This window comes from Oryzias melastigma, linkage group LG4, assembly GCF_002922805.2.
Source record: "Oryzias melastigma strain HK-1 linkage group LG4, ASM292280v2, whole genome shotgun sequence".
Lineage (NCBI taxonomy): Eukaryota > Metazoa > Chordata > Actinopteri > Beloniformes > Adrianichthyidae > Oryzias > Oryzias melastigma.
This window is the reverse complement of record NC_050515.1, coordinates 10,793,560-10,809,622: the sequence shown is the minus strand read 5'-3', so window position 1 is coordinate 10,809,622 and position 16,063 is coordinate 10,793,560. Positions and strand designations below refer to the sequence as shown.

Genomic DNA, 16,063 nt, shown 5'->3' with positions numbered 1-16,063 from the left:
ATTAAAGTCATCATGAACAAACAATAAAAAGTCTTTACATAAATATACACAGATAGATACACAAGACTATCCGCCTTTTTCTTGTCAGGGGAGTTTTCCTTTTGGGATCTCTGTGAAGTTTATCTCCAGGACTCAAAAGTCAACATTTAATGTTGACAGACTCGACTTCTTCTGATAATCCACTGTCTGATCAGGAGACTTCTAGGTAAGAGCAGATTGACCTACGAGCACAGGAAAAGCCAATTTAAATATCAGGAAGAAGGGAAAACTTTGATGTTATTTTCTTTTATTTCCATCTTGAAATTTGAAATAGCTTTTGTTTACATTTATGTAATAAATTATAATAAAGTGTTTTTTTTTCTTTTACTTGACTATTTAAATTGAACATTTGGGGGGAAAATATAAAGGTTAAGACTGACAGAAATGTTTGTCAGATTAATCATACTGTCCAAAGCCAATAAAAGTTGGAAAAACAATTTTTTATTGAAAAGATTCCTCTATAAATGCACTGTTGTGTTAACATTCTGCATAGTGAAAGATGGCATTGCCATCTTTTTTTTTTTTTTTGATAACTCAAAAATTCAGTCTAGCTTAGGGGGACTTCATGAGATTCTGAGTGAAAGAGGTTTTGTAGGAGTAGTTTGATCACAATCTCCAAGTTCTATATTAAGAGCCACACGCTGTGTTATGAGTTGAGCATGTGAAGGGGGCTTGGTGCAAATTCCCCTCAAAATACTGAAATATTTTAAATTTTGTGCTTGAAATTTGTCATTTTGTCAGTATTTTCTGGTATACTCATTTTTTTTTAAGTTTCATGTGTATACTAAACTCTGAAACATTTGCAATTCCTAACAAACATCAGTCAAAATTGATCCGTTAGCTCTACAAAGAAAAATGAATTGTTCATTTATTTTTACTCTTAGTCTCTTATTTCACTTTTTTTGTGTGAATTTTCGGTCAATTGACTTTTATGTTCTTTGGGTTTTAAGGAATTACCATTTTCTGATTGAAGTGACCAACCATTTAATGCAAAATAACTAAATTAAAGACAACACAAACAGACACACAAACTTGAAGCAGATTTCTTTATTTTTGTCAGGCTGCCAAAAAAGATTCTAAGTGAAAGGAAGCGACAGACATTGGGACCGAACCATCTGCTCTTACCAATACAGGGTGTGATCAGTTTTAGAGAAATGACTCTAGACTACAACATCTGAGAAATAAATATATATACATTGCAGAACTAAAACAAACTTCACAAAAGCATAATCTCAAATAAACTTGCTACAGTATCAGCAGGAAGGATCACCTGCATGAACTCAGTCATTTATGGCCTCATGGTGTTGGCACTGATCAGATACTCTCTTTTATGGCGTGACGTTTGCATCACGCAGAGAGTTAAGACGGGACCATAAACATAATGACAGCACTGTCTCTATCTCAGTGACTAAAAAAAACAGTTTAGATCTTGGAAACTCACAGGAAATATTCTCCAACGGGATTTCTTGAAGATTAAGACTGAAGTCTGTTGTTCCTTTAAATCACTTGTGATTTTGTGATTATAAAAGGTAATAATTGTATTATTTATGGTTGTAATGTTCCATGGCTCCTACATGGGGTCCAAGATGGATTTGGAATTAAAGTCCTGTTCCAAACATGTTTTGATCTGTTGTAAAAGCATTCCTAGTCGTCTTTTGTTCATGATTAAGTTTGTTTTTATACAAAAATTTTAAAAAAAGTCATTTTGTAGGACAAAGTTTCAGTAGAGCGACAGGAGTTCTTTAGAAATTTGCCTGAGTTGTGCGCGAAGTAAGCCTGCCCTCATTTCCCATCATTCCTGCTGTCTTATAGAGACCCTAACAGGCGTCTACAGGTGCAACAAAAATGGCGAGCGATGTCGGAGGTATAAAGTTTGTCCCAGGTAAGATTTATTCCACCACATTATACTGTCAGTATTTGGTGGCAAAGAAAACCCAAATCCATCAGTGTCACAGCCACAAATTAAACCAACCAAAAGTGAAAAGAAATGTAAATAAATGTTAAGAGTCATCCTGGAATATATTTTTTAAAAAGTCATGTCTTGTTAAATCCATAGGATTTAAGTATCCAGATATTACTATGTAAAGAAATCTGATTAAGCTGTTCTTAGAAAGTCTTAGCACGTCTATAAAACAAAAATAAAAAAATAAAAAATACAGAACGTTGATGCACTTCTAGGTTTAGAAAGCACAATGCATTTTTTTTTCAAATGTGTTATGAGAAATTGGGATTGTTGTACTGAAACACTAGCTATAGCTTCTATAGCAACAACCTGTGCAAGTCTTTGTGCCGTAATCTCAGCACATGTGTGAGGATGACTTTTTATAGTCATAGTGTTGTTACACAAAGTACCGGTGTGTGTGTTTGCATGTGTGTCACAATCAGATAAAATCAAACTTGAAAGTGTAACAAGACAGATGATTGGTCCAAACTGTGAGCTGACAAGCCTTTGTGTATTAGTTTAACTTTTACTACCTTCAAAACTGTAGTGAATGGATCAAAATAACCCAACAACACACGTCAACCTTCTATCTCTGTTTATGTCAACTTTTTGTCCGACTTGTTCATTTTTTTCCGTTTTACCTTTAACACATCTCCTTTTTTCCCTCTAAATTCAGGTTAATCATTTCACTAAAACTATCTGGCCGGAGAAGATCTTATCAGCTTCTATGTCATTCTGTAACCTAACCTGCACCCCTCACCCAACCACCTTCCCAAAGCTCCTCCTCGCCAACCACCATGTCACACTCTGACTCCGCCCATCACTGCTTACAAACATTTCAGCAGAAAGACTGACTCAAAAAAGAGGAATCAGCTAATAACATGAAAATGTGTATTTATGATCCCCCTTGTGTAATAAAATGTATGGAAATCCAAGAAAGAAGTTGTAGTTTTTGTGATTCACAATTTACATAAATTATTTTTGGGACTTTTTCTTTGAATTATGATTTTTGTTTTTACTTTAGGGTGTGGTAATCTTATTTGAGTGTCCTCTCAAAAACAGGAACTTGAATGACTATTGAGAAAAGTATTTTGGAAAAGGTTAAAAACATAAAAATGACAAGAGCCAAAAATTATTGGTTTCAATAGTGTTTCATATCCTTAAAGTCATCACATTCTTTTTCAATATTCTCTGTGCATGTCTTCACTGAAGGCTTTGATGAAAAAATATGTTATTAATCAAGAATCATCATAATAATCCTTTTTATGAACTTTTTATTAAGTGAAAACACAAAAGTTAAACATCAAAACAAAATCATTACTTGTATTTACCTTTATGTTTGTGCAAAAAAGTAACAAATAATCCCTTTTTATTCTGAAATTGTTTTTTTGTGTGTGTGCTTTTATTTTTGTGGGGTGGGGGGCCTTTCCGGTATATTTGCAGACTTTTTCCTGTCTCCTTCTTTGCTAATGTTACATTTTGAGCCAGCAGGCTCCATGGAGACACAGGAGGCAACATAATTATTTTCATGTCTTTGTGAATTCATTTTTCTTTTAAAAAACAAATTAGCCCAAATCTGACGTCAGAGGACTAATTGATCCCTGCTCAACCAATTACTGATCACATTTCTGAGGCAAAGGTATAATTTATTGCATAGAGGGGAGGTATTAAGGCCATTTGAAGCTTGAGGCCAAATCTGCTCACATTTTCTCTTAAAAGTTGCTAAAATAGAGAAAATGATTTAAGATCATAACTGATGATGACTAACAGCTGATTGATTAACAGCAAAATGATGAGTATATTTAAAAAAATAGGTATAAAGTTGTAAAAAAAAATGTAAATAAAGTAAAAACAGAGGTGAAAGTGATGGATAAATGTCCGCGTGAGAGTCCATGTGCCACAGCGCGCTCCGTTCCAGTCCTCCTGCCTCCGCGCTCTCCCTTTGCGCGCCGTGCGCTCACGGGGAGTCCGTTCTCTCGCGCAGTTGCATCACCTCTCTCTTCATTTCCTTGTTCTCCCTCCGCTTTTAAAGTCCATCATTAGCGGGATTTACCAGCTGATACTGCCGAGGGACGAAGCTGGAGGGTTTGAGGCGATGTGCCTCTGTCTCCGTGTCTGATTGGAGCGAGAGAAAATGATGTCAGACGACCGCATGCGCTCCGGATTGGAGAGAGCGGAGTAAACAAAGCCGCGAGGAGGAGAAGGACAGGTCTCCACATCTCCAGACGGTCCGACCGCGCACACAACTTTACGCAGAAGGGAGGGCGGCCCGGCGGCGCTTGCTCGCTCACTTGCTTGTACGCTGAAGGCTGAAAGTTCTCTGACCGTGTCACGGTAATTGGTGACGCTCTGTCGAGACTTTTCGAAAAGATCAAGGGGACCAAGTGCCGGACTGTGCGCAGCTTTAATATCTATTTAGAACTCAACTTTTAGAAAATAAATAAGATCGTTCGCCAACAGTTTTCAGGTTTATCTCTGCGTGCGCGCAGTCATGTCACTGAAGTTCAGCAACTGCAGGGAGACGCATCGGCGATGTAGTCCGGTGCTGTAAAGAAAGTTCAAGTTTAGCTCCAATTTTGCGAGTTAGACAGTCTGGAGACCGAACTGCAGAACAGTCAAAGAGCGCGTCAAGACAAAACATTCGGGACACTTGGAGGTGCGTCTGTGCCACCTCCCGGCCAGGTGTCCCGCCGAGCGGTGCGCAACCTCCAGCTCAGGCCGGCTCTGCTGACATGCTGCCCAAAGTCGAGACTGAAACCTTGGGACTCTCTCGATCGTATGGGGAACAGGGGCACATGCCAAGGAACATGCAAGGTAAGCTCTACCATTCCTCTAAATCTTTTTTTTTTTAACTTGCGGGTTTGAGTTTCCACTGTAAGAAGCCAAAAGTTGTAGACGCGGAAAGTTTGGTTCAACCCAACTGTCGGCGCGAGTTTACGCAGAGAGCTGAAGGTGTTCATGGAGGGTCTCTCTTTTTAACTGAAACACCCAGTCCCATCTGAAGTTTCTGTCTCTCTAATGGCTTTAACAGCACGTGTTAATATCCAGCTTGGCGCATGATCAAAGGTTATTACGCTCAGCTGTCACTCAGTCAGTCAGGCGGAGCGCGCGGCCGCCTGTTACGCACAGAAAAAGAGAGCAATATTCTGATAACTTCACGTTTTATTTCCTCGTGCTTCCCTTGTCTTCTCGGAATGGAAATGGAGCGCTTCCAGAAAGTATACTTAACAGTTCAATTTCGGGAAAATTTAAAGTTGTTTTCCTAAATGTTATAATCTTCTTTTATTTTTTTTAAATTGAAAAACGTTCGGCAATTTTTTTTCTTTCCAATAAATTTCAGTTTTTAGTGTTTTTGAACAAAAAAATATTTAGTTTTTATCAAATCTATTTATTATTTCAGTAATTCGTTGTTTTCAATAAATTATTCGATGTAAAAAATGTACAAAAAGGAAATAGATAAAGAGAAAATAATGGCACAGATTCAATCTAAATCTATAAAATCCTTTGTAAGATGATGTGATTTCGAATGTGCTTTGATTTTAATGCAAATGTGAGGACATTAGCATGCGTATTTCACAGATAGGGCATAATTATTTAAATTCCCCAGGGCATACATTCATTTTTTTGCTTGATCCCCCCCTGCAAATTAGACTACACATGTAGCGGCGAACATTTAAAGACATTCTGACACTTACGCCAAGATAAACTCGCTTAACCCCCCAGTTCCCCCGCACGTCATTCCACTGCAATAAAAGCGGGCAATCAATTAGCCCGCTTTTGCTTTATGAGAGCCTGATAGCGCGCGCTCATTTAAGGAGCAGGCGTGCTTTGTGCATGTCCGCTCTGCGTGTCAGAGGTAACAACAACAAAAATAAATTCATTAAGGAAACACGTTATTTGTTTGTACTGTTTTATTCTTATTTTCATGGATCGGGGCCTGCAGACGGTGGACAGTCTGGACGATCTGGACTCTGCATTTACCACTACAGTGTAATCTGATTACACCTAAAATTGAAATCTGCAGCACTAAAGGAACGAAAGCTGCCCATCTAAATTCCCTTTTGGAATAATTGAGCATAAAACTGCCACTTAGTAGCCGATAATAATTTGTAAGGATTTGTTTTAAATGAGTGATCGACTTTAAGGGAATCTATAAGGATTAAAATATGAATTTATTTAAGGCTCCTAAATGCTACATGGAGAGACTTTCTTTTTATTTGTAGCGTCAAGGCCAGCTTCAATTACATGTGGGTTACTAATCTTATACTTTCACTCAGAGCAATGTGGAAACGCATTTTCTTGATCTAAATGTGTCCAAATGTGGAGTTTTTGCGCAAAATAAATTGTCCCTTTTTTGTTCGTTGCGCGCTTTAAACCAAACTAACTTCGATCTGGAAAAAGGGGGGGAAACTCGGCAGAACTTGTTGCTTCAGTGAGAAAAATAAACGCGGATCCCAGCAGAGCGATGCGGATTAACACACCCGAAATTATGTCTAATTAAAGAGGTTTGGTTAGCAGATGAATTGATTTCTTAAGAAGTGCGTGCGTAAAAGGAGGCCGTGGACACACTCTGACCAAATATTTCCACTTTTGCAGCCACGTCCACTACCCATTTGATCCTGGATATATTTTTTCTGTTAGCAGTGCTATAAATGCTTTGGCAACTGTTGTAAATGTCAGTTTGGGTGTTTGCTTTATGCGACATGCATTCAAGCATGGGCGCACAGGAATCCCGCAAATAAATACATATTTCAAAAATGATTTGTGTTAATTAAAAATAGAAAATAATGTGTGATGTTTAGAAGATTTTGATAAGATTTACTTGTAATATAAAATATGTAAAATTTTATTATTTATCTGTCAATGTCAACAAACTAACTTTTCAGTCGTGCGTAAAACCCTTCAAACCTGCGCAACTGACTTCATCTCTGCATAAAAATTATTCCAATACATACATATATTTTTGCAGCACTTTCAAGCATAAAAGAATTGAAATGCATTGGCCCCTAGCATTATGGCAGATTCTTCGAGAGGATAAAATGTGTTGGTTTTGGATGTTTTTCGCTCGCCCGCAGAGATAAGGGCTTCTCTGTGTGTCTTCATTTGTCTGTGGGCGGTAACACCAATCCTCAAGTCTAATATCTCCCCATTTCCCCTCAGCGATTTCTCGACTTAGATACATGCATATTTATGAGGCTGACTTTCATGAGCCGTTTTTTTTATTTATTTTATTTTTATTATTTACTTGTATTTATTTATCTATTGCTCCGGTCTGCAGCCAACAACAAAAAGGGAGGGCAGAGAGTTTCCTTTTCAGCTCATGAAAAAAAGTCGTGCGTTCATCCATCCATCCATCCACCCCCCTCCCCTCCTCATCCTCCTCCTTGGATTAAAGCTTCAAAAGTGGGCGCAACTTTAGAAAAATATTTCACTCCGTGAGCGACGCGGGGTCCTCCCGGTGGTTTCACCTCCATGGAGGATGCGCGCGCTTTGGGGGGATGAGAGCACCGCGCATTGAAAGAGACTCCTCTGTGTCCTCCGCAGCCCCCCAATTGAAAATGATGGACTACTCTTATGACGAAGACCTGGACGAGATGTGCCCCGTGTGTGGAGACAAGGTTTCAGGGTATCACTACGGACTCTTGACTTGCGAAAGCTGCAAGGTTGGTGACCTAATCCTTATATATTAAATTGCACTTCCTTAAAAATGTTTACACATGTTTGACAAAAATATGTATTTTTTGAACATTTCTGCACATGAGGCAGTTAGATCATTTGCAAGACATCAGAAAGAGGCCAAAAGATCAAACAAAGTTGTGACAGATGATCCAATAAACTCTTCCTTTTAGTGTCAGAAAGTGTGTGAAAAAGGATTGAAGGAAAAGAACAAAATTTTGGATTTTTTCCTTTTTTTCTCTCCCCCACACTTTTACAGCAACAAACTACAAAAAAGTGTGTACTTTGCCTTGAGGCAAGGTACACAAAAGGGATGTTTCTGTTTGAACAAGCTGTCGAAAACTCTCATCACAAGTTCATTAGGAGCCAATCGGCTTTGTCTGGAGGCAAAATTGTTTCCATAGAGGTGCTGTTGATGAGGCAACAATTTAATTTGAGCTCTGTCAACAACTTATTTGTCCGTCTGCTCCTCTTCTCAGCACAAGGCAGTTTTTTTTACTTGTTTTCTGTTCAAGCTGTCAGTGCAAAATTAAGCTAAAATAAATGCATGTTAACTGTAGAGTTTGTAGATTTTTTGTGCTCTAAATTGCAGCTCACAGTGTTGATGCAGCAGCACACATTTCTTGCCTATGTGGTCATTATTCAAAGCAGATGTTATAGATTTTATCCTGTATTTTGACCTTGAAACGCCGAGCTTTTGCTGGAAGGGAGACGTCAGTGGCATCTCTGCTGCTTCTCAGCCTCAGCGCACGCCGGCTCAGGTTTGGGGAGAGCCAATCCGCACGGATCCAAGCTGAAGCGCTCAGGCATTGTGCACGCACAAGCACACACGGCGCAGGCGAAGAGGGTGTTTCATGAAACGTTGTATATCCTTGTTGAAACATTAATGATATTGATAATCACCTGAAGCTTGTCATTGATTATATCTAAAATGTAGCAGTTTGTATGATCATCAGGGCTGGACTGATAAATCAGTCCGTTGGCACATTACAGGTTCATTTCAACATTAAATGCACTCTGTCAGCAGGCAATGTGAAAAAGCCTTATCTTAGGCAAAGTCTAATAACACTAGGAGTTATATTTTAGGCTGTATTTTATTTTATTTTGTTGAAAGTTATATTAAAAAATTTTTTTTACCAATAAGTTCAGTTACTTTTGTGCTCCGTAACTCACAGTTTAAGAAACCCACATATTTTTAGTTAGTGCATAAGCTTCTGCTTACAAAATAAAACATAATAAAGACAAATTGTAGTGATAAGATAACAGTAATTATTTCTCGATTGTGTTTTTTGTGTGTGTGTATTTATTTAAAGGGGCTGCATTTATGGCCAAACCAAAGGTCAGAGTTTGTTGAACGAGCTCAGAGCATTTTATGATTTTAAACTTTAAATACATTTATTTATGATTGATTTCAAAAAGCAAACCTAAAAAAATCCTTTCTGATGAGCATTTTTTGATTGGAATTCAAAGTCATCTGATCTCCACAAAGCAAAAATGGATCAATTTGGATGCAGAACATACCATGTGACGTGATTTCTGGACTGTAACACGTCGATAATGCATAAGTGAAAATAGTTTTTTTCACTTTTAGTAAAATCTGGTTAATTGTCAATTAAATCTGAGTTAGGTCAGCCTTTTTTTCTCTTTTAAAGAGTGGGTTTAAAGATTCCCCTCCTCACTACCTTAATACCACCTTCCTTTCATTTGATCTTCACAGCTGCTGCTGGTAATAAATTCCATGTTGTGGGCATGAATTTCTGTAATCCCGGAACTGTAAATTATGGATCTAATTTATTGGATTTTTTTTTTTTTTTTTTTGAACTCGTGTTTGTGTTTTTCAATAATTAAGTGAAGGGCTGGAAAGGTGCTTGCCCTGAAATTCCTGGAGTCTCTCTGTGAGGAGAGAGAAGCTACGAATTAAATAAGATTTCATGTCTCATATGAAGTACATGTTCAAAAGACTGCTGGAAAAAAAGCTGCATGAAGGAAAATTTCAAAATAAAATCCTGAGGTAAGATACGTGGATTTACACATAACATTTCGTAATACACTTTTGAAAAAGTGGGTATTTGTCCGTATGTGAAATCTTGTTTTTTTGTCGAACTTTGTGTGTGTGTGTGTGTGTGTGTGTGTGTGTATGTGTACGGGCCCCTCTCCATCTGTCTGGGAGCGTGAATGGGCCAATTACCATCGCATTGCAGGGGTCAAGAGTGTTGACGTCTTAATTGGTTCTCTCTGCAGGGCTTCTTCAAGCGCACCGTCCAGAACAACAAGCGTTACACTTGTATAGAGAACCAGAGCTGCCAGATTGACAAGACCCAGAGAAAGCGCTGCCCGTACTGTCGCTTTCAGAAGTGCCTCACGGTCGGCATGAAACTAGAAGGTACGGGACCTTTTGTTTTTGTTTTTCTCAAAACTTTTCTTTCATCTTAAACGTGATTATAGAGTCTCATGATGGAAAATGATGGAAAGTGATGGAAAGTTTTGGATTCATGCTGTCACATTCTCAAGACTCTCGTATCCAAACAAGCAGCTGCTCGATTTCAGTGATTTGTCTTTAGATGTTCAAACAGAGCAGATACTCAGTAGAATTTGCATTACGGCAAAGTATATTTATTGTAAAAGTGCTAATAAGTAAAGCTTTATATTTTAAAGTTAAATGCTTTCAAAGTAAAAGTTTTCCAAACATTATATTTTACTGTGTTTTTTTAAAATATTGTTTAAAGTAAGCAATATAAAAAAATATTATAATAAAACATGGACATTAAGCCTCCACAATACATAGAAAATGTATTATCATCGCAGTATCTATCTGTGCAATATTTGTATGGAAAAAGGCCATCTTAACTGGCTCCTTTAAATGTTTACACAAGCAAAAACAATCTTTTGTCAGCTTTAACAAATTAAATAGAGCCCTTTTGACCAATCGGATAGACCTCTATTATATTAGATACTCGCCTCCTCTGTAGACGTGGGTCATTTGGAGGATAATTTAAGTTCTGTTGGATTTATTTATATAAAACTGATCCTCAGTTGTTTTGCAAGTCATATCGTGATTGCAATATTGATTACTAATATCGCACATCGCAAGTCTTTCTGATATCGTGCAGCTCTAATGAACATACTAAGTTTAAAAGTGTACATCAATTCAATCTTTATTTATAAAACACTTATCATCTAAAAAATTACACAAAGTGATTTACACCAAAGCAAAACAAGCAAAATAAATCAAATAAAAACAGGAAACATGCATTCATTATCATTAATCCCATGATGCCTAAATTTATGTCCAGCAATGACAAAAAAAAAAAAGAAAAAGAAAAAAATCGCCTAAGTTTTAAATTTAAGTAGATCCTAACTTTAAGGTAATTTTTATACTTAACGGCTAAAAGATCAGTCATTAGTTTTGATCTTCTACAGTATATTAGTGCAAAAAGGCGTCATCAAAGCCTTTTTTGTTTTTTACTCATTTGAAATAGTCATATCCAACTTTTCTTTTTTACTTCTTGGAAACTTAAGACTGACTTTTCCTAATTACCAATTTGCAGGTGAATCGCTTCCTCCGTATTGGTCTTATCCAGTATTTTAAAATGGTCGACGCCTGTTCGGACACAATAATTGCTGCAGAATAAAGTTTCATATAAAGTAAAATAAGCACCCTTGAAAATAGATTTTGTGAAAAGAATCCGTTCCTTTCAACCACTGTGATGATATCCAGAAATGCCTTTTTTGGGGGGTATTTGGAAAAGGGTCAAAGGGAGTTGGGGAGGGTTTGGACATCTGGTAGCAGCTGTGCACTCAAATTTCCAAAGCAAAAAGATAAAATATTAGATTTGGCGAAAACGGTAATGATGATGCTTTTGGCAGGCTATTTCAAGACCTCTTTGTTTAACTGAATCCTATTTAAATTTGGTTATTCAGGGCAGACAAGGAAGCAGGGTGAGAAACCCTCATTTACTGCTCAGAGATCGCACTGAAAATTAACCTTTTTTTTTAAGCTGACAAGGTTCGTTCATGGCGGGAACAGACAATTCTGAAGGTCGTCTTTTGACTGTGCTAAAATCTAAGCTTTAAAAGGAAAAGTTACAGGTTAAAAGTGACACCTTTGGCCTCTAATTTTTATCTAATACTGACTTTCTAATGTTAACTAAGCTAAAACTTACCACATTTAATTCACAAAAGAAGAAAAGACTTTGAGAGAATTAAATAGAAAAAAAAACTGAAATTCTTTTTGGAGACCTCTTCCTTTGCCCGCCATGCATCTTTTAATTAATTGCTGTTAATTGTGAATGGCCGCTGGCCAAAATGTCCCGGCCTGTCATTTTCTAAGCTAATACCTATGAGGGAGGAAGAGTAAGGGGAGAGGGGGGGGGTGGTGTTTGATTTGTTTTGCCGGCGGTAACTTTCCGCTCCAGGGCAAGACGGGGCCCTGCAGCGCTCTGTCAGGTGCCAGAAGCTCCGGTGGGCGACTCCTGCCACATCCAGTAAAGACCTCCCACACAGAAGAGCTGACACCCCTCAACCCACACAAACGCACACACACATGACACGCAAGCGCACATAGAGGTCTTCCTGGTAAACACAGTGCTGAGAAAAAAAAAAAGGAAAAAGCAGTGATTTAGTCAGATATTCTGCAAGAATAATATTTTGCTGTTAGCTTGCACTATACAGGAATAAAAAAGCTTAAAAAATCTAAGTTGCATTAATGTATAAGACTTTTTTTGTTGTCTTTTTGCGCTAAAATGAGCGTTGTTTGTTGACAGTCGAGCAGGGAGCTTCACCTTTGAGCTCACTCGCTGAAGAGTTAAAGACACTCGCATCAGTTTAGTGGGTAGTCTTGATTAGCTATCAGGTTGACCTATATAGAACATTGTCTATCGTAGGTTTAGTGAGCAAAAAACCTGGTATTTCAAATAATCTTATAATGTTTTGAACTGAAGGATATATATTATATTTATTAGTACAGCTCTGACCTAAATCTGCAGCTGTAAATCTGTTTTTTATCTCTTCCTGATAACGGGACAAAATGTAATAAAACACATGGAACAAAAAAGGTGTTGTTATGGAAAAGTTTAAATTGCAAGATAACTTTTATAATTTGCTTGCTTTTAATTGCTGTTTTTGGCTAACCTAATTTTTTGCATTTTCAAAACGTCCTAGGTAGACGTTTAGAAGCTCCCATGCGTCCGCAGAACTCTCTCCTCCTCCTCCTCAGTATGCCGTGCAGCATCTTTGTCAGCATTGTTTCATTGAGAGAACACGGTCTGATCCATTAGAACGTCATTCACGGGAGCTGGTGAAGCGTGCCATATCTGAACAGCTCCCACTGGCATAGTTTTCTTTTTTTTTTTTTTGCTCTCTGTAATAGTTGTCTTACATCACATGCTTCACTAAGCTGCCTAATATTTCCTTTGCTTGTGCATCATGCAGAAGGCAGAGCAGAACAGTGTTATTAGTGATGCTGGCAGTTCCAACGCATTTCAATTCTGCTGAGTGGCGTCAACGAAAGCAGGAGTTAAATGTTATATATCCAAAATGTAAATGGATGCCCCTTTTTGAAAATATAAAGGTGATTTCCTTTTAATTTTTTGCTGTTCTCCTCCTTCAGCAAGTGTTCCTTTTTTACAATGCATTCTCATGCATGTAGTTAATCCCCCATCAAATGTTGTATTGATTGATTACCACACATGCAGAACCTCTGAAGAGCCGTTTAACTGAAATTAGCACCAGCAGCTGTGGTTTGTTCACTCCCCTCGGCAACCCCCCCCTTCTCTTTGGGCTTTTTATTTCCTCCCCGTCTCCATCTTTCTTGCTCTGATTTGTCTTCCGTCAGCCTCCCAAGTCCCCACAGTGGGAAACCAGCGACCTGTCCCATTACATATGCATAGGTATCATAGGTATTCATGTGTGAGCATTGGATAGGGCGCATCCGGAGCAGGGGCCAGGGCCCTGACATGACAAACAGGGTGTCACCCAGACCCTGTGGGACCCATTAATATGCCGGCAGGCGACAGGGATCTTCACATGCGCACGCTTAATATTCCTGTATATTAAACAATCATAAATCAGAGGATATAAGCACAGAGGAGTGTGTGTGTGTGATGTGTTCAGGTGTGTTTGCGACTATGCACAGGTGTGTGTAGGAAAGCTGGGTGCCATAGAAAGAAAATAAATGCAACGTGTGCATATTTGGGGATGTGCACGTTTGATCCGAACAGGATGTTCTGGACACTTGGGAGTAAAAGCAAATGGATTTTAGTTAAATCGAGTTTTCCTTTGATATTTGGTGAATTTAAAACAGTCTTCGTTTTAGTCCTGGAACTGACCAACACAGTTTCTAGCCCATATTTGGTAAAACTTTAGATGCTGGAAAACACTCAATATAATGTTGACAAAGATAGTTTATACATTTGTTAAGCTTGTAGGCAGTTTATTAATTTGTCATTTGTAGACAATAATCTCACTTTAGATGTTAATGATTCTTACTAAGTATTTTAATAAACCTAATACTGCTTATTCTGCTAATAAATGTTTTACTAACATCCTATAAATGCTTTAATAATGTTTGTTAATTTCTTAATAAAGCTTGTTAAGTAATCTTGTTATAAAGTGTTTCCCAATGCTAATAATTCATTTTTACTACAATTTGATTGAATTTTTTCCACCTTCACATTTATTTTTGCGTCTCCTTTGTTCAGTTTTTTAGGCATAAATATTTGCAGCTTTGCAGAACATTTTTTTGGTTAAACGAAAATAAAGATTACTTTCTGTTTATGATTTTCCCAAATGTTCCGCCTATTAAAATCCAAAATATAACTCTGAAAGTTAGGCTTCAAGATTTTTTTTATTGTTTTTTTTTTAAGTTATGTTCTATTGTATTTTCAAACAAACAAAAAAAAACACAACTCAAACCAGCACAAAACAGCAGATATTTAACTAGTTTAAGGTGCACACAAAATCTTGGTTAAAATAAAATGTTGGGATGTTTTCTTGAAGCATATTTGGAATACAAAATGTGAACCTTCTAGGATTTTTTAAATATTTTTTTATTGTTTTTTTACACTTTAAGAGGAAAATATAACAAACAACACAATAAAGTAATCAAGGCAGTAAAATAAATAAAATACAGAGCATTATTCACTTAAGTTTATCTAGCAAAGTAATAACTGGTTTCCATATTTTAAAGTATGCTGTGTGAACGCAATTTTAGCACAAAGTGTGTAAACAAAATATTTTTTAGTTTAAATTGGTCTCATAAGCTGAGGGTCCTTCACTCCACCATCAACCTCCCCCCTTTTTATTAATCGTTGTTACATGAATGCAAATCACCTTGTTTAATTAAAACACGTGCATGTATGTGTGTGAGAGTCAACCCCTCAGTTCTAGTATTCATGATGTGCTGTTGGTCCCTGGGTCTGAATCAGGCGAGGAAGGCGGTCGGGGCTTAATTTTGTTTTCCCAGTAGGGTCAACTTTTAGTTTCTCGGCTCATTAATAACTCTGTTGTAGAGAATCATTAATAGTTAAAGTTGCTCTACAATAATAAATAATAGATGTGTGAGAAAGAGATCCTGATTTTTAGATTTTTTTTTTATTTATTTTATAAAATATGATCAATTTCTGTGTTTGAATTTGTGGACGCTCTTGAAGCATTTTGGGAAGTGGTGGCACACTCCAATCCCTCTGAAGTAGCAGTATTTTTTTTTTTTTTTCAATTTAGCACCTTTGTGTTTATATTTGTGTGAGAGACAGGCGTGCATGTGATGTGCAATCTGCCCGCTCGGCTCCGCAGTCGTTCAGATCAGTGACAGGCACTTTTTTGTGACGAAGGTCATTAAAATCCCTCCCAAGGCAGCAGCGTGGCGTGCATCCGTGGGTGTGGGTAACCTTGCGCATGTATGTCTTTGTGTGGGTGAATACGTGTCGTTGCCTCCGAACTTATATTCATCACCACACCTTCTCCCCCCCCGTCTGTTCTTTCATTCATCCGTCAAGACATCACAATGTGGAGTGACTGGCTGCTGTCTGACTGTTCGGCGTGCTCGAACAGGTCAAATGTATGTGCATAAATTAGCATATTTAGTTTGGTGAAAGTGTTGCTTCAGACGATGTAAGGCCTTATCAAATTCAGTGTATTATCTTTCTCTGATTTTCTAGACTATCGGTATTAGTGATTTTTTTTTTTTTTTCTTTTTTCTGCTGCATGAAGTCCCAGACGTCCGTTCGCTCTTTGCATGCTGGGCTCTGTAAGCCTCGTCAGAGTAAGAGGTAATTAAGTATGAATAATTAAAACCAGCTGCCCCCAACTGAGAGACAGCTTCCCCATGGCAGCAGTCGGCTAGATCACACATGGCCCTCATTGCAGTCCACTGTGTGCCCGGCTCGTTCATTAGAAATACCCACACCA

At 37.8% G+C, this 16,063-nt stretch overlaps 1 protein-coding gene and 1 long non-coding RNA gene across 2 annotated transcripts in view; both read left to right on the top strand.

Moving 5' to 3' along the window:
- The window catches only part of LOC112150869, a 55,272-nt gene extending 52,356 nt beyond the window's left edge, over positions 1-2,916 (top strand). The window contains exons 2-3 of the long non-coding RNA XR_002920026.2: positions 1,852-1,921; positions 2,658-2,916. This is a non-coding gene — a long non-coding RNA (uncharacterized LOC112150869). The remainder of the gene's footprint in view (positions 1-1,851; positions 1,922-2,657) is intronic.
- A 663-nt stretch (positions 2,917-3,579) lies between these two features.
- Positions 3,580-16,063, top strand: part of nr5a2 (nuclear receptor subfamily 5, group A, member 2) — a 73,068-nt gene continuing 60,584 nt past the window's right edge. The window contains exons 1-3 of the mRNA XM_024279253.2: positions 3,580-4,795; positions 7,526-7,644; positions 9,899-10,040. Of these exons, the coding sequence (XP_024135021.1) occupies positions 4,714-4,795; positions 7,526-7,644; positions 9,899-10,040 (343 nt within the window). The 5' untranslated portion in view covers positions 3,580-4,713. The remainder of the gene's footprint in view (positions 4,796-7,525; positions 7,645-9,898; positions 10,041-16,063) is intronic.